Source organism: Odocoileus virginianus, chromosome 17, assembly GCF_023699985.2.
Source record: "Odocoileus virginianus isolate 20LAN1187 ecotype Illinois chromosome 17, Ovbor_1.2, whole genome shotgun sequence".
Taxonomy (NCBI): Eukaryota; Metazoa; Chordata; class Mammalia; order Artiodactyla; family Cervidae; genus Odocoileus; species Odocoileus virginianus.
Window position 1 is genome coordinate 18,505,108 of NC_069690.1, and position 26,741 is coordinate 18,531,848.

General features: G+C 40.4%; 1 protein-coding gene and 3 long non-coding RNA genes across 6 annotated transcripts in view; 1 reads left to right on the forward strand and 3 right to left on the reverse strand.

Annotated features, from left to right (window-relative positions):
* Positions 1-11,898: 11,898 nt before the first annotated feature.
* LOC139039023 (uncharacterized) lies at positions 11,899-15,101 on the reverse strand. The gene is made up of 2 exons (XR_011492147.1): positions 14,971-15,101; positions 11,899-14,791 (listed from the first exon to the last, which is right to left on the reverse strand). It is a non-coding gene; the product is annotated as an uncharacterized lncRNA (long non-coding RNA).
* Positions 15,102-15,359: 258 nt separating this feature from the next.
* Positions 15,360-16,184, reverse strand: LOC139039022 (uncharacterized). Its single transcript, XR_011492146.1, has 2 exons — positions 16,096-16,184; positions 15,360-16,005 (listed from the first exon to the last, which is right to left on the reverse strand). It is a non-coding gene; the product is annotated as an uncharacterized lncRNA (long non-coding RNA).
* A 90-nt stretch (positions 16,185-16,274) lies between these two features.
* NLK (nemo like kinase) overlaps positions 16,275-26,741 on the forward strand; it is a 123,666-nt gene continuing 113,199 nt past the window's right edge. For all 3 annotated transcript variants that reach the window (XR_011492145.1, XM_020884783.2, XM_020884784.2), the window contains exon 1: positions 16,275-16,732. Coding sequence is in view for 2 of the 3 variants with exons in the window: in XM_020884783.2 (XP_020740442.1) it covers positions 16,275-16,732 (458 nt within the window). In the remaining variant the exon portion in view is untranslated. The remainder of the gene's footprint in view (positions 16,733-26,741) is intronic.
* On the reverse strand, positions 17,901-25,626 carry LOC110131838 (uncharacterized). Its single transcript, XR_002312288.2, has 4 exons — positions 25,576-25,626; positions 23,512-23,610; positions 18,777-18,900; positions 17,901-18,061 (listed from the first exon to the last, which is right to left on the reverse strand). It is a non-coding gene; the product is annotated as an uncharacterized lncRNA (long non-coding RNA).

A 26,741-nucleotide genomic window follows, 5' to 3' on the forward strand; every position in this document is an offset into this window, starting at 1 on the left:
ATAATTGCAAGTATAAGTACTCTCATTGTATTATTATTTATTTATATATATATATAGAAAATATATATATATTTTATTTTATCGGCAACACGGCATGGCATATGAAATCTTTTTTTTTTAATGGCTTGTGAGATCTTAGTTCCTTGACCAGGGATTGAGCCTGCACCCCTTGCACTGGAAGCATGGCGTCTCAACCACTGGGCAGCTAAGGAAGTCCCCATTCTTTATATTTCTACAGTTGTTCTTATTCAGAATTTATTGAGAAACTTCCATGTGGAGAGCTTTCATAAGTTTCGAGAAAGGGGTACTGGAAGCAGAGGATGTAGTCCCCACACCAAGGTGTAGGGGTGTGTGTGTGTGTGTGTGTGTGTGTGTGTGTGTGTATGTGTGTGTGTGTGTATGTGCATGTGTGTGTGTGTGTGTGTGTGTGTGTGTGTGTGTGGAGAGAGAGAGAGAGAGACAAAGAGACTGATTCTTTCTTTAGCCATTAAAAGTCTTTCATGAATCTTATTCTCATGCCAGGCACAGTGTTTGGTTCTGGAAATACAGACTGAATAAGGCATGGACTCAGTTCTCGAGGAGCCTTCAGTGTAGGATCATAAACAAGTAAAACCATGGTTCTAATACTGAATCACTTTAGAGGGTGCTGTGGGAATACAGAAGGGGGTCACGTCAATGAGGAAGCAATAGCTGATATGAGTTTTGAAGGATATAAGTGAGGTGGTAAAGCAGAAGGGCAGTGAGGGCAAGGGGCAGGGGGACACAGCGGAACGGCCCTGTAAGACGGGGAACAGAATGTGGGAAGGTATGTCAACTTATGGAAAAGGACAATCCTCTCAATGTGACTGGAAGGGATGAGGGAGATCGGGAGAAGGACTGGAGTGTATATGGATAGACACATAGAATAACACCAGGGTATTTAAGTTCGAGCTGATGTTCTTTCTTCTCCCTTAAACTTTCAGCACATCTCATTTTACAAAGATTTTATCAGTGCAGATCATCTTGAAAGAGTCATATGATATTTTGCGACATCTCTTGTTCATTTTTATTTAATTTTCACTCTAATGCCTTGAAAGCAGCTAGTAAGTAGATTTACTTGACAGGTATTCCCCTAGATACTAGGACACAGCAGTGAATAGAACAAAACCCCTGCCCTCATGGAGTTTATAGTTTTAGCAGGAGACATATAATAAACAAGCAAATACATAGTATGTTAGATGGTGATAAAGGAGTCTATGGAAGGAAACAGATTAGGGGAGAGGGAGAAGTATGTCTATTGCAGTCCTTACACGTCTCCACAAAGGTTTTGTGGAGTCAAGTCAAGGCTATGGTTTTTCCAGTAGTTATGTACAGATGTGAGAATTGGACCATAAAGAATGCTGAGTGCCGAAGAATTGATGCTTTCAAACTGTGGTGCTGGAGAAGACTCTTGAGAGTCCCTTGGACTGCAAGGAGATCACATCAATCCCAAAGGAAATCAAGCCTGAATATTCACTGGAAGGACTGATGCTGAAGCTGAAGCTCCAATACTTTGGCCACCTGATGCGAAGAGCCAACTTGCTGGAAAAGACCCTGATACTGGAAAGATTGAGGGCAGGAGGAGAAGGGAGTGACAAAGGATAATGGTTGGATGGCATCACTGACTCACTGGACATGAATTTGAGCAAACTCCAGGAGATAGTAGAGTACAGGGGGGCCTGATGTGCTGCAGTCCATGGGATCTCAAAGAGTCAGACACAACTGAGTTACTGAACAGCAACCTCTCTACTAGGTTGAGTGTTTTCAAGGGCATAGATTTGTTTTTGTTAATCCCTGTAGCTTATGGTCCAGTGTCTGGAATAAAGCACATGGACTTCCCTGGTGGCTCAGATGGTAAAGCGTCTGTCTACAATGTGGGAGACCTGGGTTCCATCCCTGGGTCGGGAAGATTCCCTGGAGAAGGAAATGGCAACCCACTCCAGTACTCTCACCTAGAAAATCCCATGGACGGAGGAGCCTGGTGTCCATGGGGTCGCAAAGAGTCGGACATGACTGAGCGACTTCACTTTCACTTTCTTAAAGATAAAAACATAGTATAGGTTAAACCTGGGAAGAGACCGCCTTGTCCAAATCCAATCTCCACCACTAATTAAGTCATGACCTTGGGTAAGGTACTTGCTTGAGTTTCCTCATCTTGAAAATGGAGATATTGATAATACTTTCTTCATAAGTCTGTTGGGAGCATTAAATGAGAATATATTGAAGAACTTAAGAATCCCCCTAAATAGGTAGTACTTAATAAATCATAACTGTTATTAAAGAACTGACTGTGATATGAGTATATCTAACAGCACAGACTTTAAGGCAATTAAAATAATTTATTGTTGTTTGAAAAATCTGCTCATGCTAGGTTAGGTCTTCATATAAACTGTCTTCTTAAATTACTCTAGCATATTTTTGTAGCCCAAATGTGTTCTAAGAAGTTTATCCGGAACATGGAGGCATAGGCAGCTGACAGAGACCCTGGTATTTTCTTGTGAGCCCCAGACCCTGGTTTGCATCCAGCACTCACCAGAGCTGAGCCTCTCGGCCTATTTACTAGGTTTGCAAGCATGGCGTTAAAAATACAATTGTCCAGATTTATTTGGTGATAACACGTTCTGACAGTATTTAGCCTATAGGCCATGTACATTTCCATCATCTCTTCTCAGTAAAGCATTTGCTTGGAGCTATGTCATATGTCTAGAAATATTGCCTTTTCAATTGTCAACAAAGTAAGAGAGAGTCATTTCTTAAATTTGTCTGGGACGTTGTAGTTTGCAAAGCACTCTCCTATCCATTATCATTCAGTCCACAAGCAAACACTCCAGAGAGACAAGGCAGGGTGATCATTTCCACTTAGCAGCTATGGAAACAGAGGCTTATAAGGTTAAGCCTCAGCCAAGTTGGCTGAGCTTCTTCTTACTCGTGATTCTTCTTCCTGCCTTACAGCAGGCTCCCCATGAACTCTGGGTTCCCCCCAAATAGTCAACATGTCATTGTGGGCCCTTTCTCTTGACATTTGTTCTTTTTTTTTTTTCAACCTATCCAATATATCTACCTGTTTAGAGACACAAAATTGACAGTTATACTTTTTTCAGGTCAGGCAAGGTTGACCTCAATCCAGTAAAGCATCACAGGCCCTCTGTATCCAGTCCCTCCCAGTTTTGTCACTGGGGTGGACACTCCTGGTTAGAGGATAGTGGCTGGAATTCTAAGTGACTCCAAGCAAGTCTGTGGTTTCCCTAAGTAATAATGGTGATATATAATCTGTTATCATGACACAATCTAGGCATACTGAGATTCTCCTGGAAAATATACTCTGCTATTTCTCAGGCAGACCAGTAACTTATGTTTTTAATTGGTGGTGTGCAATAGATTAAGATAATTTTGCTAACTTATTTTACCAAATAAGGATAATAAACAGCTATCATCATAAAACAACAAATAAGGATAATAAATAGCTATCATCCTTTTCACACCAAAAAGATAGGAGAGAGAGAATATCAGAATAAGGAACAGTACATTTAATTCTATGAAGAACTCGCAAATCAGCCTTGTATCTCTTGTTCTACAGAGGTCTGTGTGAAACACTTCATCAGGTATTTGCTCTGGGACTGGCATTTGGAATCACAGCTCTGGGAGTTATAATACTTTTTGCCCTAGTATCCTTGGGCTGCACAGCAGGAGAATTCCAGGCCAGAAAGGCATGTGTATGGACTAACAATAAAGTTTCTCTGTATATCTGAATTGGAGCCAAGACTTGTGAATCATCCTTTCTGGATATTCTATTAAAAGAAGTGAACATGATATAATTAGGTAAGCATTTGCAACAGTGCATTTCTCTTTGTAGTGGTTGGGACATGTTAATCCCAGAAAGTCTTAGCTTGGGAATCATTATGAACTTTGCAGTCAGCAGAAGAAAGCACCTGATTTGATGTCACATGTTACGGTGAGCCATGAAATTGTCATTCACTGATGAGACCTTGACCTTTCTCCGTGACCAATACTCATTTGTAAAAACCCCACTGTGAAATTTAGATAGACATCGTAAATGTCATTATAAAGGCAAAAGTATATAACTAAAGGAAGGCAAGGGAATAAGAGGGTAATAAAGTTTTTGAGTGTCTACTTTGTGCCAGATATATGCAAAGAAATCAAACATCATTCACAATAAACTTGGAAAATTAATTAGCCATCTTTGTTATACAAGTGAGGAGATGGAGATGAAAATAGAAAACTTAAATAAGGTCATATAGCTGGAAAGTGGCAGAGTTCAAATCTATTTGATTCCAAAACCATACTTTCTACATAATACTATCAGAGAAAACAGAACCAAGACCTAGAGTTCTGACACCTTTAAGCATGGTGAAATGTAAACAATGAAATTAAAAATACTCACTGGTTAAAACTAGAGGGAAACTTCTTGGACTTGACAGAGAGCATCTATTAGAAAACCTACTTATAGCATCATACTTAATGCTGAAAGACTGAATGTTAGAAGATTGCTTCCTAAGACTGAGAACAAGACAAGGAATTTTATTCTCACCACTTCATTTAAACAGTTAATTGGAGGTCCTTGCTAGTGCAATAAGGCAAGAAAAATAAACAAAAGGCTGACATATTAGAAAGGAAGAGATAAAACTGTTTTTATTTGTAGATTAATAAGATTAGAGAATCTTCAAGGATCTAGAACAAAAGTCTACTACAACTAATAAATGAATTTAGCAAGGCCAAAGACTACAAAGTCACTGTAAAAAATCAATTATGTTTCTATATAGCAGAAATGAACCAGTGGAAAATGAAATTAAAAAACCAATGCCATTTACAATAATACTGAAAATGCTGAAATACTACCAGATAAATTTAAAATAATATGTTAATAACCTATATACTGAAAAGTATAAAACATTGGTTGGGAAAATTAAAGAAAACCTAAATAAACAAAGAGATATACTGTGTTCATGAGTTGGAAGACTCAGTGTTGTTAAGCTGTCAATTTTCCTCAAATTGATCTATGAACTCAATGAAATACCAATCAAAATACTTGAAGGCTCTTATTTCTTTTTTTTTTTTTTTTTTGGCTAGAATTTGACAAGGTGATTTCAAAATCTATGTGAACATGCAAATGTCCAAGAATAAACAAAATAATTTTGGAAAAAGAGAACCAAATTGGAAGATTTAACTACCTGATTTCAAGATGTAAATTTAAATCTATATTAATCAAGACAATATGGTATTGGCATAAGGACAGACACACAGTTCTGTGAAACAGAATAGAGTTTCCAGAAATAGACCTACACATATTTGGTAAAATTATCTTTTAACAAAGATAATTCAATGGAGAAAAGATAACCTTTTCAACAAGTGATGCTGGAACGACCAAATATACAAGAAGGAGAACCGCTCCCCCCAAAACCCTTGACCTTTACCTCACATCACATGCAAAAATAAACTTTAAAGTGAATCACAGACCTAAATGTAAATAATAAAAATATAAGAAAAAATCCTACAACATTAAGGTAGGCAAAAATCTTAAGATTTTTAGCATCCAGACAGTATGCCAAAACCCAAACCATACAAGAAAAAATGGATGAACTGAACTTTATCAAAATTTAAAACTACTATTCGTCAAAAACACTGTTAAGAAAAGTTGAAAGGAAATCTGTAGACTGGGGTAAAATATTCACAATACATATATACAACAAAAGACTTGTATACAGAATATATAAAGGATATCTACCCTCAGCTTTTCAAATGGGCACTTCACCAAAAAAGTTATATACAAATAACCAATGAGAGTATGAAAACATGCTTACCATCATTAGTAAGAAGGGAAATACGAATTAAGACCAAAAGATGATATCACCATGCATCCGTTAGAAGGCTAAAATTAAGAAGATTATGGTCCCAAGTGTTGGTGAGGATGAGCAACTGGAACTGTCACTCTTTGTTGGTGAAAAAGTAAAATATTACAATAACTTTGAAAATAATTGACTGTGTCTTATAAAAGTAATAATACACTTACATTATGATCCAGCAATCCTATTTCTAGGTCTTTCTTCACTCAACAGAAATGAAAAAATAAGTCTACACAAAAATCTCTACACAGAAACTTATAGCAGCTTTATTTATAATTGCCCAAAGCTGGGAATAACCCCAAAGTTCATCAGCTGATGAAATAAACTGATAAGCAAATTGTATGATCCACCAATGCAATGGAATATTACTCAATAATAATAATAAAAGGATCTACTCATACATGCAAAAACATGGGTAAATCTGAAAAACATTTTGAGTGACAGAATACTTACATGTGAGTAAGTTCTGTATAATTCAATTTACATGAAATTGTAGAACAGGCAAAACTAGTCTATAGGGATGAGAAGCAAAAAAAAAAGAAGAGTTTTCTTGGGTCAAGGGTGGAAGGATTGACTGGAAAAGGACAAAGATAGAAATGTTCTGTATTTTGATTGGGGTAGTGATTACATGGTGTCATTATGTATGTTTGTCAAAATTCATTGAAGTTAAAATATTTATTGCATGTACACTACAGATCAATAATGGATATAAAAAGTAAAAGTTTAAATTGGTTTTTGGAATTGAAAATTTTTATTAAGTCCTAAGTGTGACTTTGTGCTAGATACTGTATAAAAAGGATTGCCCAGATGCTGTCTCAGGTTGTAAATAAGTGCTCTTTATTGGAAATGATGGCCAGCCTAGGCAGGTAAATAGAGGAGAAGTATCAGACCAAATAGAAGCATCTGCTCCAAAATTTGATTATTATTACTAGAGGACAACTTACAATCTTGAATATACCAGAAGCAATAGGTTTTAGAGGCAGAAGACAAGAGTAAAGTCATAGGGGTGCCTGTGGAGGAAAAAGGTGAGGCCACAGGAATCCCAACCAGTGCTCTAAGAAAGTCATTAGATGCCCCCATCACTTCAGTCATGGGGAAATTCCTGAAAGGGCAGATTGAAAGATATGGTAGAGAGGACATTTCACACTCTGGCAGCCTGGCATTCAGAACGGATCACAGTAGGCTTTCTCTCACCTGGGAAAGTAAAAATAGAAACATTGTGTGATGGATGGACCTACTTGTAGGCATCTATCCCAAAGAAATATTTGCATGTGTGTAAGCAGCATGAATGGGAACACTTGTGGAGGCCTTGTTTACAGAAGATAAAAATGGTAACAACTTAAATGGGGAATGAGATAATAAAGTGAGGCACCCCTGCTCCGTAGCAGACCTTGTCAGTGCTCTATCCACCTGTGTTGTCATGTCCAGCTCTTTGTTACCCCTTGGACTGTGGCCCACCAGACTCTTCTGTCCATGGGATTTTTTCAGGCAAGAATACAGGAGCGGGTTGACCATTTCCTTCTTGCAGGGGATCTTCCTGACCCACGGATCGAACCCATGTCTCCTGCATTGGCAGGCAGATTCTTTATCACTGAGCCAGCAGGGAAGCCCAGCATGTATTTTTAAAACACACACAAAAAAACCATATATTTCTAATTGTGTGTGTGTGTATAAATGTCCATAAAATAGTCTAGTTGACATGCACACTTAACTGAGAATAGTGGTGACCTCCAAGGACAGTAGGACTAGACAAAAGGGTAAAGGGAGAATTTTCTGAAGTAGAAAACTGAAAATTTTAAAACAAGACTTTATTTGTGAATTGTTTGTGTTTTTTAAAAATAAGATAAAAAATACTTCATAATGTGATGGATGAGTTCATTTCACTTCAGCTTAAGAACCAACTCTGGGCACCGGGGATGTAGAGAAAAATAGGAACACAGTCTCCGCCTTTAGGGAGCTCCCAGAGCATCAGACAAGTAAACATCTGTAATGCTGTGTGATAAGCACCATGATGGAAATAAGCAGAAAGGGCTATGGGAAGTCAGTGGGGCCCAGTCAGCTATCTCTAGAAGAAAACACCATTCCTGCCTCACCTCTCCTATGGAGAGTTAGGTACACTTCAACCGAAATGACTAGGGTTCAGTCAGCACAGCTGAAAGTGGAACAATTAAGAATTAAGCAAATCAAGTGCTTGCCACCCAGTCAGAATAAAGATGGTTTTAATAGAAGACTTGTGACATCCCTGGAGGGGGGTCGTGTAGGGAGAATTTCAGTGTTTCCAGCACCACCAGGAATCTCCAGTCAGACAATTACATTGGTGAAAGAACCTTGGCCCTTAGATGGCCACCAGCCAGAGGTCCCACCAGCCTCCCCTCCACAACACTCTGTGCCCTGAGCCCATGCCCACTGAGTGACCTTCTGCCAATGATTTAGTTTCCTGTGGAGCACTGCCTAGAGGAAGAAAATGTACTGACACAAGGAGGCAACTATTACAATCGAGTTGTCAGTTCCATTTTTTACTGAAAGACAGTCAAGTGGCCTATTTCTTGCCTCTGGGTCTTTATTATGGGGCCCCTTAGCCCAGTGGTTCTAAGCTTGCTGCACACACATTAAAATCTCCTGGGAAGCTTTTAAAAATATGATACCCAGGCCAGATCCCATATTGGTTAAATGACAGTGAACACCAGGCAGTGGTCAGCTGCCACGTGCCTTAGGAGGCTCTCTTCCCAGGTCCACCTTCAGCAAAATCATATTAGTAGCTTGAAACCAACCAGGGTGGAAGTTTTTATTCCACAGAAATGGGTTAAAAAAATCACTTTTTTTTCCCTCTTTCTTTCTCAAGACCTGAGTGGTAAACATTTACCAACACGCCACTGAAGCCAGGCATCAGTAATTTTTAGAGATCCCCAGGTGATTCCAATTTGCAGCAAGGCCTGGAAATTATCTTCATCTTTGTCTACACAGTGCTCAGTGTGGTTCTTGAAGAACTTGGCTTCACCTGCTATTCTAGGAATGGGTATTTAAGGCTGCAGCTCTCTTTCTAACTTGGGACCACTGTCTTTAAGGGATTTTTGTTGTTGTTTAGTCACTAAGTCGTGTCCAACTCTTTGCAACCTGCCAAGCTCCCCTGTTCATAGGATTTCCCAGACAAGAATACTGGAGTAGATTGCCATTTTCTTCTCCACGGGATCTTCCCAAACCAGGGATCAAATCTGCATCTCCTGCATTGCAAGTGGATTCTTTACTATTGAGCCATCAGGAAAGCTCAGTTAAGGCTTTTAGGGAGAACAACTTTTATTCTATTCTGGAGGCTGATCTCTGCAACTTGATATCTTGGGAGTGGGAAGGTGAAAGTTTTGTACAAGGCTCATTGTTGTCCTTTTAGTGAAAAGTATCTTGTCACATTTGGAGTCCAAGCTGAAAAATGAATCCATAGAACATTTCCTATACAACATTATGAAATATGCTTTATTTTATGTCCAGTGCTTGTGAGTTATACTTTCATTTATTGATTTGAGAAGTCAGAATGACAAAAGGCACCTACAACTGTTAAACATAGCAATTTTACACATAGTTTAAAACTTTTTAATAAAACTAATTTTAACATAAAATGTTCATCACTTAGTAACCTGGGAAGCAGAAAAGTGTTGGACATTGCCTGGTTCTCTTAGCCAAGGACATGAGTCAGGGCTAAGGTATGGTCCTCAGGTTTGGAGTGGGGATGAACATCTCACCTCAGGCCTGAAAGATGGAGAGGGGTAAGATGAGGACAAAGTTATCAGATTTGTGCAAAGGGAGCAGGAGGTCTCGTGGGGTTTAAGCTATGTTGTTGGCTTGAGTGGGAGCCTGGCTCTGGGGGAAAAAGGCCCAAGGCTTCAGGGGGCCTGAACAACACATGAACTTGGATTTGTCTGGCCTTACTTAGTCCCAGCTTCTTACCATGCCCCATTTCTTTGAAGAGCAGTGGAAATGGAGACACCAGGGGAAAAAAATTGATCAGTAACCAAAACATAGAAGTGGAAAGGAAGCTACCTGATTGAGTGGCTCATCTGTGTCAGGCACTGTGCTTGGTCTTCAATATGTTAATACATGGCCCTATTTAATGCTCTCAATATCTCTTCGAGGTAGGTATTATTTTCTACTTCAAAACAGATGAAGAAACTAAAGCTAAGAAATGTTAAGTGCCCAAAGTCGCATAGCCTCCTCAGACAACTCATGAAGGGAGCCAGTTCTTGGAAGAAAGGGAAGATCACCTCCCACTTCCTGCACATTCTATTCCTGCTTATGCATTCTGATGTCCTGCTTGCTTTTTTAGGCGTTAAGTGCTATCCTGCTGAGTCACTTCCGACTTCTTGTTCATCATGCTCAGCTCCTGAAAATGGAATGGGATGGAAAGGGCTGGATATTGTACTGTCTGGTGATGTGTTTAAGGGGAACTGAGTGTCCGTCAGGCCGGCTCCCCATGGATAGGATGCTGGGGACGTGAACTGAGCAGTGGCCGAAGTGTGTTTCTCATCTGACACTAGGACACTGTGCCTTGGATTGTAATGCTAATAATAACCACTCCACTTACTGCCACCCATGAGGAGCCAGGCAAGCCCTGGGCTTGTGCTTTCCATGACTGTCTATTTGAATCATCACAACAGTTGGAGAAGTCAGGGATCCTCTCTATTTTATGGACAAGGAAATTAAGACTAAGACAGGTTAGGGAATTTGCCAAGATCACACAGCTAGTAGGTGGCAGAGCAGGGATTCAAATCCATAATCTAGATCTGTGCTGTTTCATAAGATAACCACTAGCGACATGAAGCTCTGTGTGTGTACTCAGTTACTCAGTCGTGACCAACTCTCTGTGACCCCACAAAGACCCCACAGGACTGCAGCCTGCCATGCTCCTCTGTCCATGGGATTCTCCAGCAAGAATAGTGAAGTGGGTTGCCCTTTCCAGGGGATTTCCCAATGCAGGGATCAAACCTGCATCTCCTCCATTAGCAGGCAAATTCTTCATCACTGCACCTCCTGGGAAGCCCCACATGAAGCTATAGAGCACTTGAAATGTGACCAGTATGACAGGAGAAATTGAATTTTTAATTCAGTTGAGATGTGCTAATAATGCAAAACATGTACCAGATTTCAAAGACTTAGTATCTATATCGATATCTATATTTATATATACACAATCTTTTTTTTACATTGATTACATATTTAACATGACAAATTTTGTTTGTTAGATAATATTAAATTACAAATAGAATTAGTTTTTTTTTAACTTTTTAAAAATTAATTGTAATTGGAGTATAGTTTCTTTACAATGTTGTGCTGGTTTCTACTGTATAGCAAAGTGAATAAGCTAAACACACATATTATACATCCCCCTTTTTAAAAATTTCTTTCCCATTTAAGTCATCACAGAGCACTGTCTTTTTAATGTGACTGCTAGAACATTAAAAATTTTTTATGTTACTCTTATTATATTTCTACTGGACAGAGCTGACCTAAATGACCTAATGGTCACTAGACTAGTGATTTCCCAATACTTTTGATAAGTTTTTGGAGCACAAATCCCCAATTTACATACTTTTATTTATACATAATATACATGAACACTACTCTGTATATTATGTACATTATAAAACACTGACCAAATGGATGCTTTAAAAAGATGAAATAAAAAAAGAGCAGAAATAGAAGTTGTACTAATTTCTTTCTGGAGCCCAGAAAGTGGTGCATTTTGTGCATCACTTGGAGTCTGCACACACCATTTTAGAAACTCTTACACTAAACACTGAGAGCTCCTTCCTGAAAGAGACTATTAATTTGCATCTCCCTGGGGTTCCCTGGTTGTTCAGACAGTGAAGAATCTGACTGTGGTGCAGGAGACCCAGGTTAAATCCCTGAGTCGGGAAGATCCCCTGAAAATGGAATGGCTACCCATTTCAGTATTCTTGCCTGGAGAATTCCATGGACAGAGAAGACGAGGGGGCTACAGTCCATGGGGTCACAAAGAGTCAGACACGACTGAGTGATTAACACTTCACTTTTTATTTCTGTATTGTTGAATCTAGTACAATACCTAGATATAGTTGGTGTTCAGTAAATATTTGTGGCAGGAATAAATAGCTCTTCATATGCAATACCTTTCTGGTGGTTTGGATGTATTTCTTTATTTCACATGCACTGAGCCCTTTCTAGGTGCCAGGTGCTATACTATAGAGTGAAAAGTAAACAAAGTTTAGTTCAGTTCAGTTCAGTCGCTCAGTCGTGTCTGACTCTTTGCGACCCCATGAATCGCAGCACGCCAGGCCTCCCTGTCCATCACAAACTCCCGGAGTTTACTCATACTCATGCCCATCGAGTCAGTGATGCCATCCAGCCATCTCATCCACTGTCGTCGCCTTTCCTCCTGCCCCCAATCCCTCCCAGCATCAGGGTCTTTTCCAACAAGTCAACTCTTTGCATGAGGTGGCCAAAGTAGTGGAGTTTCAGCTTCAGCATCAGTCCTTCCAATGAACACCCAGGACTTATCTCCTTCAGGATGGACTGGTTGGATCTCCTTGCAGTCCAAGGGACTCTCAAGAGTCTTCTCCAACACCACAGTTCAAAAGCATCAATTTTTCGGCCCTCAGCTGTCTTCACAGTCCAACTCTCACATCCATACATGACCACTGGAAAAACCATAGCCTTGACCAGATGGACCTTTGTTGGCAAAGTAATATCTCTGCTTTTTAATATGCTATCTAGGTTGGTCATAACTTTCCTTCCAAGGAGTAGGAAGACTCAAAAAAAAGCCCCTTTGCTCTAGGCCAGTGTTTCTCAAATTTTAGGGCATGTAAGAATCACCTGGAGGGCTTATTAAACAGATCCCTGCCCCCCCCCACCCCAAGATTTTGATTGAGAGAGAATGAACATGAACATGTCAGGAACTTTAAAGTTAGTTAAATTGCCTAAATCATACAGCTAGTGAATAGCAGAGCTTGGATTGGCACCGACTTCTGCTCTCAGAAATGCATGCAAATCTTTACTGCCTTCACCTTTTAGACACTGCTCAAGGAACCAGGCTCAAGGAACACTGAGTGGAACAGAGAAGCTTGCTGTCCTGGTCAAACTCAGTAAACAATGAAAATTAAAAGAGTTCTCAAAATAAATAAACAGTTCTCAGTGCTATGAGTGATGTAGTGCCATGGAAATGTTTAACAGAAACACGTATTCTACCATAGGGTTAGGGAAATCTTTTCAGAAAGAGAAGTGAAGACCTGAAGTATAAGTTAGAATGGGAGTGGGGAGTGTTTGGAGCTGATGATATGCATGGAGGCAACAAACCATTTGAGGAACTGAACGAAATGCAGAACGTCTGGAGTATATAAGGCTGTGAAGGGAGGTGGGAACCAGATCCAGCTGGGCTATTTAGACTTATTGACTTTTTCAAGGGTAGGGGTGTAGTCAGACTTGTGTTTTTAAAAGATTGCAATGCTCTCAATGGATGATGGATTAGAGGAGAGCTATCCTATAGGTAGGGAGAGTGAAAGTTACTCAGTTGTGTCTGACTCTTTGCAACCCAGGCCAGAGTACTGGAGTGGGTAGCCATTCCCTTCTCCAGGGGATCTTCCCAAACCAAGGATGGAACCCAGGTTCCTGCGATTTCCCACATTTCAGGCAGATTCTGTACCAGCTGAGCCACCAGGGAAACCCTGTAGACAGGGAGATCGTAATTAAAGATGCTAGTGGCATGCATTTAGGTAACTGCTGAGAAGCGTGTGTGTATGTATGTGTGTGTTTCAGAGAATGATACTGTTCGCTCAGCTCAGCGAACAGTCGCTCAGAAGAGTCGCTCAGCTGTGTCTGACTCTTTGCAACCCCATGAACTCTAGCCCTCCAGGCTCCTCTATCCATGGAATTCTCAAGGCAAGAACACTGGAGTCGGTTGTCATTCCCTTCTCCAGGGGGTCTTCCCGAGCCAGGGGTCGAAACTGAGTCTCCCGCATTGCGGGCACAGTCTTCACCGTCTAAGCCACCAGGGAAGCCCATGTGTTTAAGTGTTCAGAAGTGTTTAAGACTTGAGGATTGATTAGAACGGGAGGAGTGGGCAGGCAAGAGAGAAATCAATGATGATTTCCAGTGTTCCGAGTGCACAGTTTTAGTAAGGGTAAGGTTCTGTAAGCTTATTATTTCGTATTTTTAAAGCAAAGTAGATTCAGATAAGTGAGGTTATGTGAAAGTGAAAGGCTTATTTTAGTAAAATTTCAGTGACTAGAATTTGTTAGAAAGTATGGGATAAAATTACAGTCTTTGTGGTTAGGTTTATTATTTTTGTTGTTTTAGTTTTATCTATAGGCCTATTGTTCCATGAGCGTGTTAGTTGTGAAAACTGGAAGAAATGTCTTTTTGCCACTAAGAGGATTAGCCATGGAAGACCAGCTGTATGTAGGTTATGAACCATCAGTCTACTGAGTTTCTTTTGTGATCGCCCTGTTGAGTAACCTTGATTGAGTTTCTGAAGCTCTACATCACCTCTTGGCGCCACCTATTTCTCCACACCTGAAGTTTCTAAAAGGGATAGTAGTAGATGGTTCCTATCAATGGATGATTTGGACTCCGCCTTCTTTCTCTAGGTCCCGCCCCCTTCCCCGAGACCACACCCCCTTTCAGTTGGCCCGCCCCTTAATGAGGTCGTCGCTGATATGACAGCGATTCTCCACAATCCTGACCTATAGGAGATCGGAAGGGTGGGACCGAAATCAATTTCCTTTTTCATTTGTCAAATCAAATGTCTATCTGGTTCCAGTCTCGTCCCACTTCCTCTTCAAGCCAATGATTGGTTGCTCTGTTCTTGCTCCCCGGCTCACGATTGGTTCTTTCGTTCCACCCCTCTCTTCCAGCTTTTGCAGGCGGGATTAGCACGCAGCTTCCTGCTCCTGCCAAAAAAATAAAAGAAGAAAAAGAAAAGAGGAGAGAGGCGAAATAAAATGTCACGGAGATCTTTGGTGTTTAATTCGCTTTTGGCCTTGTCGGTCAGGCCCAACTCTGCCTTTTGATTGGTTTTTCTATCTGCCCATCCTGGGTCGGGGGCGGGATTTCCCCAGGAGACCCACACCTTGTCGCCACTGGCCGAACAGTGCGCCTGTCTGAAGCTGCCGGCCCAGGATTGGAGGCGGACGCGGACAGGTGGGCGTGGATTGGCTAGGGCAGCCGGTCAGTGTGAGGCGGGGGCGGGGCCTCGGCGGCTGGTTGCGCGTGTCCGCCGCTGGCTCCGCTCTATCCGGCTTTGCTAGGGGAGGTGAGTCCGGCCGCGGCGGCACCGGCGGCTGAGGAGGCGGCGGCTGAGGAGAAAGCGGCCACAGCGGCTGAGGAGAAAGCGGCCGCGGGGACGGAAGCCGGGTGGGGGGGAGGGGGGGAGACGGAGAAGCCTTGAGCCCTGCGGGGGCCGTCGCGCGGGGGGACCCACCCGCTCTCCCCCCCAACCCTCCTCAGCAGAAGCAGCCGGCGGCGGGGGCTGGAGTCAGTCCGCTTCCGACTGCACCCCGCCCGCCTCCTGGGGCTCCCATTCTTTGGCCCCGGGACCCTAACCTCCTCCCGGGGCGGTTCCCTCTGTCTCGGCGTCCGAGTGCTGCCCACCTCTTTCATTCCTCCCCGCACCTCCTTACCTTCACTTTGCCCCGGTTCTCTTTCTCCTCTCTGTCCTGCCCTGTCGCCTCCTCTGCTCACTCTGTCCCTCCTGCCTCTTTCCCTGGCTCTTTTCTGTTCGGGAAAGTTTAGTCCCCCACCCCCCCTACCCCCCTCCAATCAGGTCAACCTGACGAGGAGTAGGGGGAGATGTAGGAAGGCCTGAGAGTTCGAGGGGGGGGAAGCTGGTTTCCCTGAACATTTCCCCCCATCTTTTCACTTTGGGGTGGTGGAATTTTTTTCAGTTGCATTTTTGAGGAGGTGGTAGGTGTTTAGAAAAGGATGTGGGAATGGAAGGGGTAGATGAGTCAAGCCTCTTACAAGATTCCAAGGGTGGTGTGTTACCTGATCCTTTTCGCGTGTGGAGTTCAGGGGGTCGGGAGGTTTGGCCTTCATTCCCACATTCAAAGTTGGAACCTCCCCCGAATTAAAGATGGAGTTTTAGTATCCACTTGTGGCAGGAAACCTGGGGGGAAGGGGTCCCTTTTTTCTTTTTCTTTTCTTTTTCTTTTTTTTTTTGGGAGGGGGCAACCCACACCCTTCCACACACGCTCACCCCCAACTTAAACACCAAGATCCTCTAACTTGTCTGGATTGACTGATGAAGACATAAAGCCAGTTCCGCTCCATGTTTTTTGGAGGTGGAGTGAGTGGTTTTTTCCTTCATTTTTAAATGGCCAAATGACAGCTTGACCCAGTTTGCTTTCCAATCAAAGGGCATTTTTTTTTTTTTGAATGTCTCTTTGTGGCGCAAGAGCCAACGCAAAAATGATGGCGGCTTACAATGGCGGTACATCTGCGGCAGCAGCAGGGCACCACCACCACCATCACCACCACCTTCCACACCTCCCTCCTCCTCACCTTCACCACCACCACCACCCTCAGCACCATCTTCATCCCGGGTCGGCTGCTGCGGTCCACCCCGTGCAGCAGCATACCTCCTCGGCAGCTGCGGCAGCCGCCGCCGCGGCCGCAGCTGCAGCCATGTTAAACCCTGGGCAACAGCAGCCTTACTTCCCATCACCGGCACCGGGTCAGGCTCCGGGACCAGCTGCAGCAGCCCCAGCTCAGGTACAAGCTGCCGCAGCTGCCACAGTTAAGGCGCACCATCATCAGCACTCGCATCATCCACAACAGCAGCTGGATATTGAGCCGGATAGACCTATTGGATATGGAGCCTTTGGTGTCGTCTGGTGAGTATCCAAGGAAGAATCACGACTTCTGGTTTCTTCTCAAGGTTGCTGGGCAAGGCCGTTTCTCATGGTTTTTCTCCATGTCGACCCAAGTGGAACAAGCTGCTCAACTCAAACCATAGGAAGTCACCCTTCATTACCTGGTAAAAGGGGCCTGATGGCATTGGCTGTCTAGGCTTAAGCTTTGAAGTCCTGGCCAGTTGTGGTGGAGCACCCTTTGTTGAGGAACTCACAGAAGTTTGTTGTCTACCAAACTTACTGCATAGAACCCAAGGAAGCCACTGAATGGAGAATCAGTAAATAGGTGAATACATGGGACGCTAATCCTCCACAGACCTTGACCATCCCTTATGTTTGATTGAGTTTGAATCAGTTGCCCAATTGGAGCAGATGTCACAACTGACCCAAACTGGATTCCTTACCATGGTCTGGTCATCGGGGTACTTTCCACAACTATTTTGCTCTTTTCATTCCTTAATTTGTGATCAAGATCCCCAAAGGAAAATAGGGTTCATACTAGAACCAGTTAATTCGTTGCATGAGTGAGTGGTTTATTTTAAACCATAAAGCTACAGTTGGGAAGTATGTAGCTTTAGCCTTTTGATAAGAATGCATTAAATATAGCATCACACATGAGTACCACAATTGAGGTCAGTAGACTGTAACTATGCGGTGGCCCACATTCAGCGTAATGTTTTAGTGTCATTTAGTGGCTTGTAAGTTGCTCTTACCCTTGGTTGGTTGCTGTAGTAGGGAGTGTACTTTCAAAGCATGAAACTGCTCTATTTTTGCTAGTGCTGGTATATATTTTTTAAAGTCTGAGGGCTTCTTAAATGCAACATCTTGTCTATTCTTTTTAGGAAGATTAGTAGTTTATAGTAAAATGTTTTTATCATTGTAGGGTCCTGTTTCTATCAAAACTAGAGTAAACTGAGTTTTTCTTCCCAAGGAATAAGTATCCTGGTGTGAATAGATGAATTGATGTGTTCAGTGCTTCAAAAATAGATTCCTTCAACTATACCCTGATTTTAAAAATGAAAAGATTCTTGTTAATGTCTAGAAAAGCCCCCATCACCTGGGGAAAATGAACTCTTTGGAACTAGCCTGGTAATCGTCTCCTTTCATCATTGCTTTTCAGGCTGTAATTGGTATGAATTTCATTTTTGCATTACGTCTGGCCATCTTTATTTACATTTCAGATTTTATAAACTAGGCTACTAAGTGATCCAACCCATCTTTTTTTAACCTGGTAAAGTCCAGTGTTTTCCCAGCGAGCTCTCCAAGGAGGTTGCTGCTGCAGTGCTCTGTTCTCCAAGGTGTGTGGGATTCCTGGTGGGAAAGAGTGTAGCCGGTAATGGTGCCTCTTCAGTCTCTGCTCAGGGACCTGCCTGTTCTTGCTTTCCTGTCTTCCCTTCCATATCCTATCCTCAGGGACTACACGGTGAACTTCTGTTCCTTGTCTAACCCTAGAGGATTTCAAAGCTGGGGGGAGGAAAATGGTTGTAATTTTGTCATTGATTTACTGAGAATTTGTTTGGATTTTCTTAGACCAGATGCTTTCTTTCATTTTAGTGCTTTGCATACAATGCTAAGAACTGGAGATGTGCTGACAGGGAAATGGGTTGCAGGATTCTTGACTATGTTCTAAAGGTGTTATTTGCTCTTCATTTCTATCAACTGGTGATGGGGTTTGTAGAAGTGTTAACTTAAAGTTGGTGCTAAGGGAATTTCTTTTTTCATTTTTTATTTTTTTCAAGGGAAGGGAGATAAGGAACTGGAGTGCTGAAACATATCCCACCAGCAAACATTTTGGTAATGGGTGTTCAAAATTACCAGTACATGAAAATCCAAATGTTTGATTTGAGTCCATTCTAGAGTCTTTCCTTGATTGACCCCTTCTACCACCCATGGAGTTCATTCCATGTACTTGAAGCACCTCCATTTGGACCATCTTCCACAGTGCACCAGTGGTTTTGTGCTTGCCCTGTCTGACTGATCACATTTGTAAGCCCAATGAGGGTAGTGACTGGGCCTGCTAAAGTACCTTTTTTTCTCCCCAGCACGGTGCTGTGGCATCTTTGCTGCTTGGTTACTTGATCTCCTGGTCAGGTCCTTCTTTGTTCTTTAACCAAGTTTTTCTGCTTAGCTGCATTGAATGTTTTTATCAGCTGTTACAGGTGAAATACAATTCGGTATGAAAAAAAAGGAAAAGAGTTCCAGGTGTGTGTTTTAGTATGCAAATACTTTTCTATTTTTGTATTTACATATTTATAACTTGCTGTCTGAATTGCTTATTATATTTGAAATTTAATTGCTATATGACCCAAGTAAGATTGTTAAAACTAGGAATTTGAATGACAGACCAGAGTGAATTGCACTAGTATTTTCAAACCCAAGCTAAAGATTTTAGTGAGCTTTTTTTACTTTTTAACTGTGTGAAGATTTTTCTTTTTAATTTAGAAGGCACTTAATGACTCTGAAACAACTATTTTCTAAAGTGGTTAAAATAGAACATAAAAATATTCTCCTAATGACACATCATTTAATTCAAAGCACCATATAACTATTTGGGCATTTTAAGATTCACTTAGACTCAAATATGTTTAATCCTTTCTGCAAGTATTTTCCTTCTGTCATGGCATATGAGAGGAAACTGTGTGCGCTCTCGTTTCTTTTTCTGGACGTGTACCCAGTGGTACTAAACTGATAGCTAAGTGTTGCATATAATTTTGAGGGTTATTGTTGTTCCTCCAAGTAGACAAGGAGAGATATTTGTAGAGGTGATGCAGCATTTTACCATTCTGATTTCTCACTGAACAATTTAGTCTACCAGGCTTGATTTATCTTTCTGCTGAATTTAACTATTGGAATAACTTATCAGTATTGGACAGTTGTGTAAAAGTAGTGAATTACCTATTAGCTTGCTGGTAAAGGTGGTGCTTTGACAGTTCAATTAAGGTTTCATTAACAACTGTCTGCTGTGCTTTATCTCAAAGTAAGGATTCCAGTTTACCTAGTAATATGATCATGGGGTAGCCTGAGATACATTCATTGCCAGTGATAGAATATTGTTCATGGGTTATCAAAGCATTGTATATAATTTGACCTTCTTTATCAGATAACAAGGCTTCCAAATGCCCTTGTGGATATTTTCACAATGCAAAACCAAAGCACGAAACAACTCACAGACAGAAACCTCACTTGTTCTGTGAGAATAATGTCAATACCTTTTTGTCTGTAGTTAACATTTGCCAGATGGAAAGTAAGTTAGGTTGTTCTTAAAGATGTAACAACTTTGGGACAAAGAGTGTTACAACATAAAGCCTTCAGGGGCTCATGAAGTGTATACTTTTGAGAATTGGAGGAAATTGAACTCGTGAGAAACATTTGAGAACTGCAGAACCCAAGCAGTTTTGACTTTGGCAGCCAAAAATATCAGACTGAATTAATGGTACATATTGCCACCTTGATGATAGTCTGAGAAAGGCTTCTACCTTATGAAAACAGCATTTTTTACTTGTCTGGGATTACATTCGGTTTGTTGCCTTTGTTCTCCAAGTTAAGTTGGAGAACTTTGAATTGTATTACTCTAATACTTTCAGCAGGCTACTTTTATATGAAGTTTGAAACTCTGTAGTGACACTTAGTTACTTACTAGCTGTGTGATCTTGATATATTGTTTAACCTCTCTCTGTTTCTCATCTAGAAAGTAAGGATAATAATAGCATTCATTTCATTCCATTGGTTTGAGGATTAAATGAAGGTAATCCTTATAAACCATTGAGTACACTATCTAGCACACAGTAAGCACTCAATAAATGTTAGCTGTTTTTTATTGTGGTTATTATTGGTAGGAAAATCAAACTTGTGTAAATGTGCATAGATGTGGCTTCACATATGGTCAGATTCATCAGGTAAAATCAACATGCAGACTATGGAATTCTCCAGGCAAGAATACTGGAGTGGGTAGCCATTCCCTTTTTCCAGGGGAGTCTTCCAGACCCAGGGATCGAACCCAGGTCTCCTGCACTGCAGGCAGGTCCTTTACCGTTTGAGCCACCCGAGAAGCCCCCTGTTTTTAGAGGCATGACTTTAAATACCACAGAGTGTCCCCTCAGTTCTGCTATATGCCAGGGGGTTGAATTTAGGGTATCTGTTCTCTCAATTAATTAAAAGCAAATGCATTTTCTAAAGGCATAATATATATGTTTACATGGACTTGGTAGATGTTCTAGCCCGGTCATCTGTACTCGTTTAGGCAGTATTATAGATTTCCATACCTGGAAGGAAATTAATTTTTTTTTTCTCAGAATGTAACAAATGAAGGACATCCTTGTTGTCAAAGTTCACTTTTAGTGGAAATTCATTTTACTTGTGTATGGATGAACAGGTGTAAATTGTTAAAGATGATCCCAGTGAGGGGGGTGGAAATACGTGTGGTTTAATGAAAAATTATTCAGTATAAATCCTTATGCATGGCAGAGATTGTCTAGCTTCCTCATCTTGTGAAAATTAGAGGCATCATGTATTTTCTGATGTTTTCTCTAGTCCTCTTACTCCCCAAGTAGCAAACTAAAATTTGGAAAATTGGGGAATGCTTTTGGGGATAATTTTGGGAAAATGCTGGCGTTAGTTGCATCAGAAAGAGTAGTAGACTAAAGTGTATTTTGTTATTAGCTGCCTTTTCCAGGTTAGGAATCTGTAGCATTGAGAAGTTGCTCTATCGGCCAAGATTAACAGCCACAGCTGGATTCTTTGGGGGTAGGGGGGGTGTCTGCTTTGTGAAAAGAGCTTTGAAGAACCAGAGCCTGCACCATAAAAAGGAAACGGTTGCTCTTCTAGACATAACAAAGCATCCGTGTGAAACTAGAAATGTGGAAATCTATATTGTTAGTTTTAACTACAGACGAACTTACTTTTAGAAACTGCAGGTTCATGGTCATAAAGTCGAGGAGGCAGAGAGAGAATAAAAGGAACACAGTCTAATGACAGTGAACTGGTTTCTTGGTCACTGAAAGTCCATAACCTATAACATTGGAAGTCATGTTGTAGTTGGGCTCCTGGACAAGATTATGCAAATTTTATTCAAAAACTGAAAATGAAACAAAACCTAAACACAACAAAAGAAATTTGTCTTATTCTTAGGGGGAAATTTTATGTTCTATTGACTGTCAGCTTAGAAGAAAAAAATTTTTTTCCTAAAAAAAAATACTTTTCAGAAGGAATTGCCTTTTCAAACAAGCTAAAACAACAGTCTCCCTCAGAACTACTTGCAACTTCTTTTAGCTATCAGTTGTTACCACTGGTGCATGTCCTGAGAAAGAAATAGTGGTATATATAATTCTTTTATATGCTATCCTAGGAGAATATTTGCAAAATTCATTAACTGAATATTTGAATTCTGGAATTTAACCCTCAAAGCATAGGCAACTGTAGTGGTGTTGTTCCTTATACATAAGGCTGTCTTCTAATGGAATACTAGAATATTTTATTTTCTTCACAACTTGGAGCATTAGGATTTCACTGACTTCTATATGTAGAATTGAGTGTCTATTCTTGGTGGTTTTTATTAGATTTGTTGCTGTCCTAGCATTTCAAGCATCAACTGTTTATATAATATGCTGATTTGATTTCTCTGATGCAAATTGTCAAGGCCAAAGAAACTTTTCCATTTGTCATCCAACCAAGCAGGAAAAAGTCATTGAGTAGAAGTTCTTTACATTACATTAGGGTTTTACTTGTGATTCGCTGTGCTTCCGAAATACTCAGGTGAATTATTTGTTGATTGGGTCATCTAATGCAGATCAATAATGATTTTCTAACTAAAATAGCTTGTCAGTTTGATTCTTTTGTTGCTTGGGGGTAACACACAGGGTGCCTGAGGCAACAGTTGTAATACTGTCAATAAACATGTGACAAACTATCATAGACCTAGCTGGTAATTCTGAGGTACCTAGCTCAGAACTTTTTTAGAAAAAAATCTGGCACTCTGGCATTATGAAAAGATGAACTCTCAGGAAACTGTAGGGAGTTCGGATTTAATAGTTAATTGTAGTGGTGTGAGTAGAGGGACTCTGTACAGGGATGTCTGCCTTTGATCATGATTGGTGATCTTTACCTAAACCCAGTTTCACATCTGTGTTTTGAATAAGTTTGGCTAATTGAATCATACAGAAGGTTTTGACATGGCTGGAGGTCACTGGTCTTGTCAACCTGCTACAGAGCAGCACTGTTGTAGGCTTTAATGAGGATATTTAGTTGTATAAATAATTTCACAAACTTCTTTCAAGTTTCTGCTGTGCTTGGGATATAAAGATGTTTAAGTCATGTCATTGCCCTGAAGGAGTTTACAGTTAAAGAAACAGTATGAACTGATACATTCTTGCTCTCAAGAGTCTTGATGGAGAATTGAAACCAAATTTGAAACCGTCAAATAAAAGTGTAAGGACAGATTATTTTCACTTGTTCTTATAATACTCATTGACTGTGTGTTGACTGTTTGCCAGGCACTGTGCTGGATGATAAAGATTTAAAGGCGATTATGATCTAGTGGGGGAGAGAGATTTGTAAATGGTTAGTTACAATTCACTGCCATAAGTGCAGCAATAGAGATACTCCCTGGGAATACAGAGGAGGGATTTCTGTGGAAGGTATGAATGCTTCCTCGAAGAAATAAATACCTCAACAGAGTTTTAAGAATAAAAGTTAAAAAAAATATATAGAGTCAACTAACGGGGAAGGGAATTATTGGTGGATGGGCCCTTATAAGGGAGACTTACAGGGCTGGAACTGCTGAATATCAATTGCAGTGCAGGTGACAGGAGATGAGGGTGGAGATGCAAGCTTGAGCTCAGTCCTGAAGAGGTTGGAGTATCCTGCTGAAGAGATAAGATACCGTTGGTACATTGGAGAGGGGGAAAAGAAAACTCTTTTTTAAATTTAAAGCCCCTTTATAACATACAGTACATAAACAGATATGCAGCATATCTGTGGTATTAAAATTTCATTGAGGGGAGAGCAGTTGGAGGGGAAGATGTCTGAAAACGCTCCTGGCGGCAGGAAATAATGAAAAAGGTTGGAACATTAGGAATGGCAACCACTGGAAGTTAACAGAGTGACCATTCAGATTGAATTTTTTTTTTTTTTTTTTTTTTAAGGCTATGTAAGTGGAAGTAGAGATAGCTGAGGTCTGGGCCTTAGGGAATGTTCTCAGCTGTAGGTGGAAGAAGAGTTCCATTGGAGATGGAACTCAGGGTAATCAGATAGGAAAATATGTTCATAGTGATTGACAGCCTGCACATGGGAGAAGATTGTTAGGAAGATAGGAGTAATCTTTGATGCAAATAAAGTCAAAGAAAATGAGGATGGAAAAAGGCTATTAAATTTCGCAAGTAGATCACAGGAGAGAATGTGTATGATTTTTTCCCCCACCTTTGACATATATGTATGTTTGATTCTAAAGAATGTCTCCAGTATTAGCAGCACTTTTATTGTTAATAAAATTCTCCCAAATCCCAAGTTGTTATTTGTAGTTTAGTTTAGTTTATTAAACCAGAGAATTTGATGTTTATCATATTCAAGGTATCATTTCCTTGGTAAGATTATTTCTTTTTAATGACAAGGTAGTAAAGCACTAACTAAATTTGTTAGCAGACAAGGTTCTGGTCCCTGCCTTGCTACCAGCAGCTCTATGACCTTGATTAATTTATTTGACTTTTCTGAGTCTTGGTTTCCTCATTTATAAAGTCCTGTGTTGCCTCGATACACAGTTGACCCTTGAACAACATGGGTTTGAACTATGTAGGTCTACTTAATATGCAGATTTTAAAAAATAAATATATCGGAAACTTGAGATTTGTGACAATTCGAAAAACTTCACAGATGAAGCTTGTAGTCTAGAAATATCAAAAGAATTAAGTAAAAGTTATGTCAGGAAGGCGTAAGATAGGTATAGATACTAGTCTTTCCTTATACAGGCATAAGGTTAATGATATTAGTTTAGAATTAATAGTGTATTAGTTTTCTTATTGTTTTAACTTTGCTTTCAAAGAATTAATTACCGTACAGTATGCCCCACCTCCTTTCACTCATAGATGGAGAAACAGTATCAGCCTAGCATCACAGGTAAGTGTCTTTAAAATGTGTGTTTCCAGTACTCATATTGATTAAACTAGTCTGCCACAAAGCTACCATATTACTGCTTCTTTGTTATCAATGCGTGAATAGTTATACCTTCACATTATCTTTGCATTTTGGATGTCTAGTGTTAGTGATACGTATAATACCTGCAGTGTTTTGTATCATATAAGACAATATTGATGAAGGTGCTGACAGATGGATTAATCTTGTAAATGGCACCACAAATATATTTTCTCTTCTTTATGATTTTCTTAACATTTTCTTTAATTTGCTTTGTTGTAAGAATTCAGTATATTGTATGTATAACATACACAGTGTTAATTGATTGTTCAGTATCAGGAAGCCTTACTGATAATCAGCCATAGGCTACTAGAAGTTAAGTCTAGGGGGAATCAGAAGTTAATACATAGATTTTTGACTGCACTGGGCAGGGATCAGCACCCCTAACCTTCACATTGTTCAGGGGCCAACTATATGATGCAAACCACGTTAACAGTGTTAAATTTTCTACGTTAAAAATGTCAAAAGAAACAAATGAAATTAATTTTAGTAATCTATTTTATTTAACTCAATATATCCAAAATATTATCATTTCAACATGTTACTACTATAAAAATCATTAGATAGTTTACTTTTTTTTTTCCATATAAAATATACTAGACCCAGTGTGTATGTTAGCACTTAACTTCTCAGTTTGGACTGACCAGATTTCAAGTGTTCAGTAGCCCAGTGACTGTTGACTGCCTGATTGACCAGCCCAGTTCTAGAATGTCTTTAGCGTTTATTGAATTGTATTCTCAGCTCTGAACCCGTCACTGTCAGTGTGGATAAGGTCACTTTGAAGCAGTCAGGTCCACTCCTGGACTGGAGATGGAGTCAGTTATAAGTGGGTCGGATGAATCCCAGCAATGAATGCTGGGAAAATAGTCATTAAATGAGGAAGAACACATTCATCTAACTTGTGTCAGACTCAGAGGAACTTGACCCGGTGTGTTTATAGAGCAGAGTGGAGTAGTGTTCTTTGTAGAGAAGTTGTCCTGCCTGCCCTGAATTATTTGGAGTAATTTCCTTTTCTGAAGCCCTGTTTGCTTAAAGTAGCAGAAGGTAAAATTGGTACCTGATCCTTGTCATGTTTGCTTTCTTTGCCAGTTAGATCAGATATCGTCCATTGATTTCTTTTCTTTCCTCTCTCAGTATTGTGGTTTTGTTATCTAGATAAAGTTCTCAGTCTTGTTTTCAGTTTAAGTAATATAGAGCTCAGTAGTGTCAGGCAGCAAACTTCTTACAGGAGAATGGACAACACAGATACTTTTTTGTTTATCCATTCCTTGACCTAAAATTCTTGCCCTGAGCTACAGAGAAAAGGTGAAGGGAGACCTTTGAACAAATTGATAAAATTAGTCATTTGACCCAGATTGCAGCTATTTTTTTTTTCTGTCTGCATAGATAAAAACCATCCTCCAATTTACATAAGCAGGTGATTTTTCTTACATGCTAATTTTCTTAATCTACCATGGCAGAGAGCTACAGATTTGCAAATTGTATAAGTAAATTGAAAGAAAGTCACCTTTATTTCACTTTATTATCTTACCAGTACAGAAGTACCCAAAGGGTACAATTACCAGGTGATTGTCTCATTGCACATCTAAGCTAACAGGCAACCCAGTGCAAAGTTTTTTTCTCACTTCTCCACTTCCTTCTCTTTTTAATTTTTTAAAATAGGAAACTATTGATTTCTGTATTTACTTTGACAGAGCTAGACATTTAGTAACACAGATGTGAGGAAATTTGAGCTTTTATTAAAAGTAACCCAGAAACCATAAAAATTGACAGGTAATGGTACAGGCCCAAAAAAGGATACTTGGTTTGG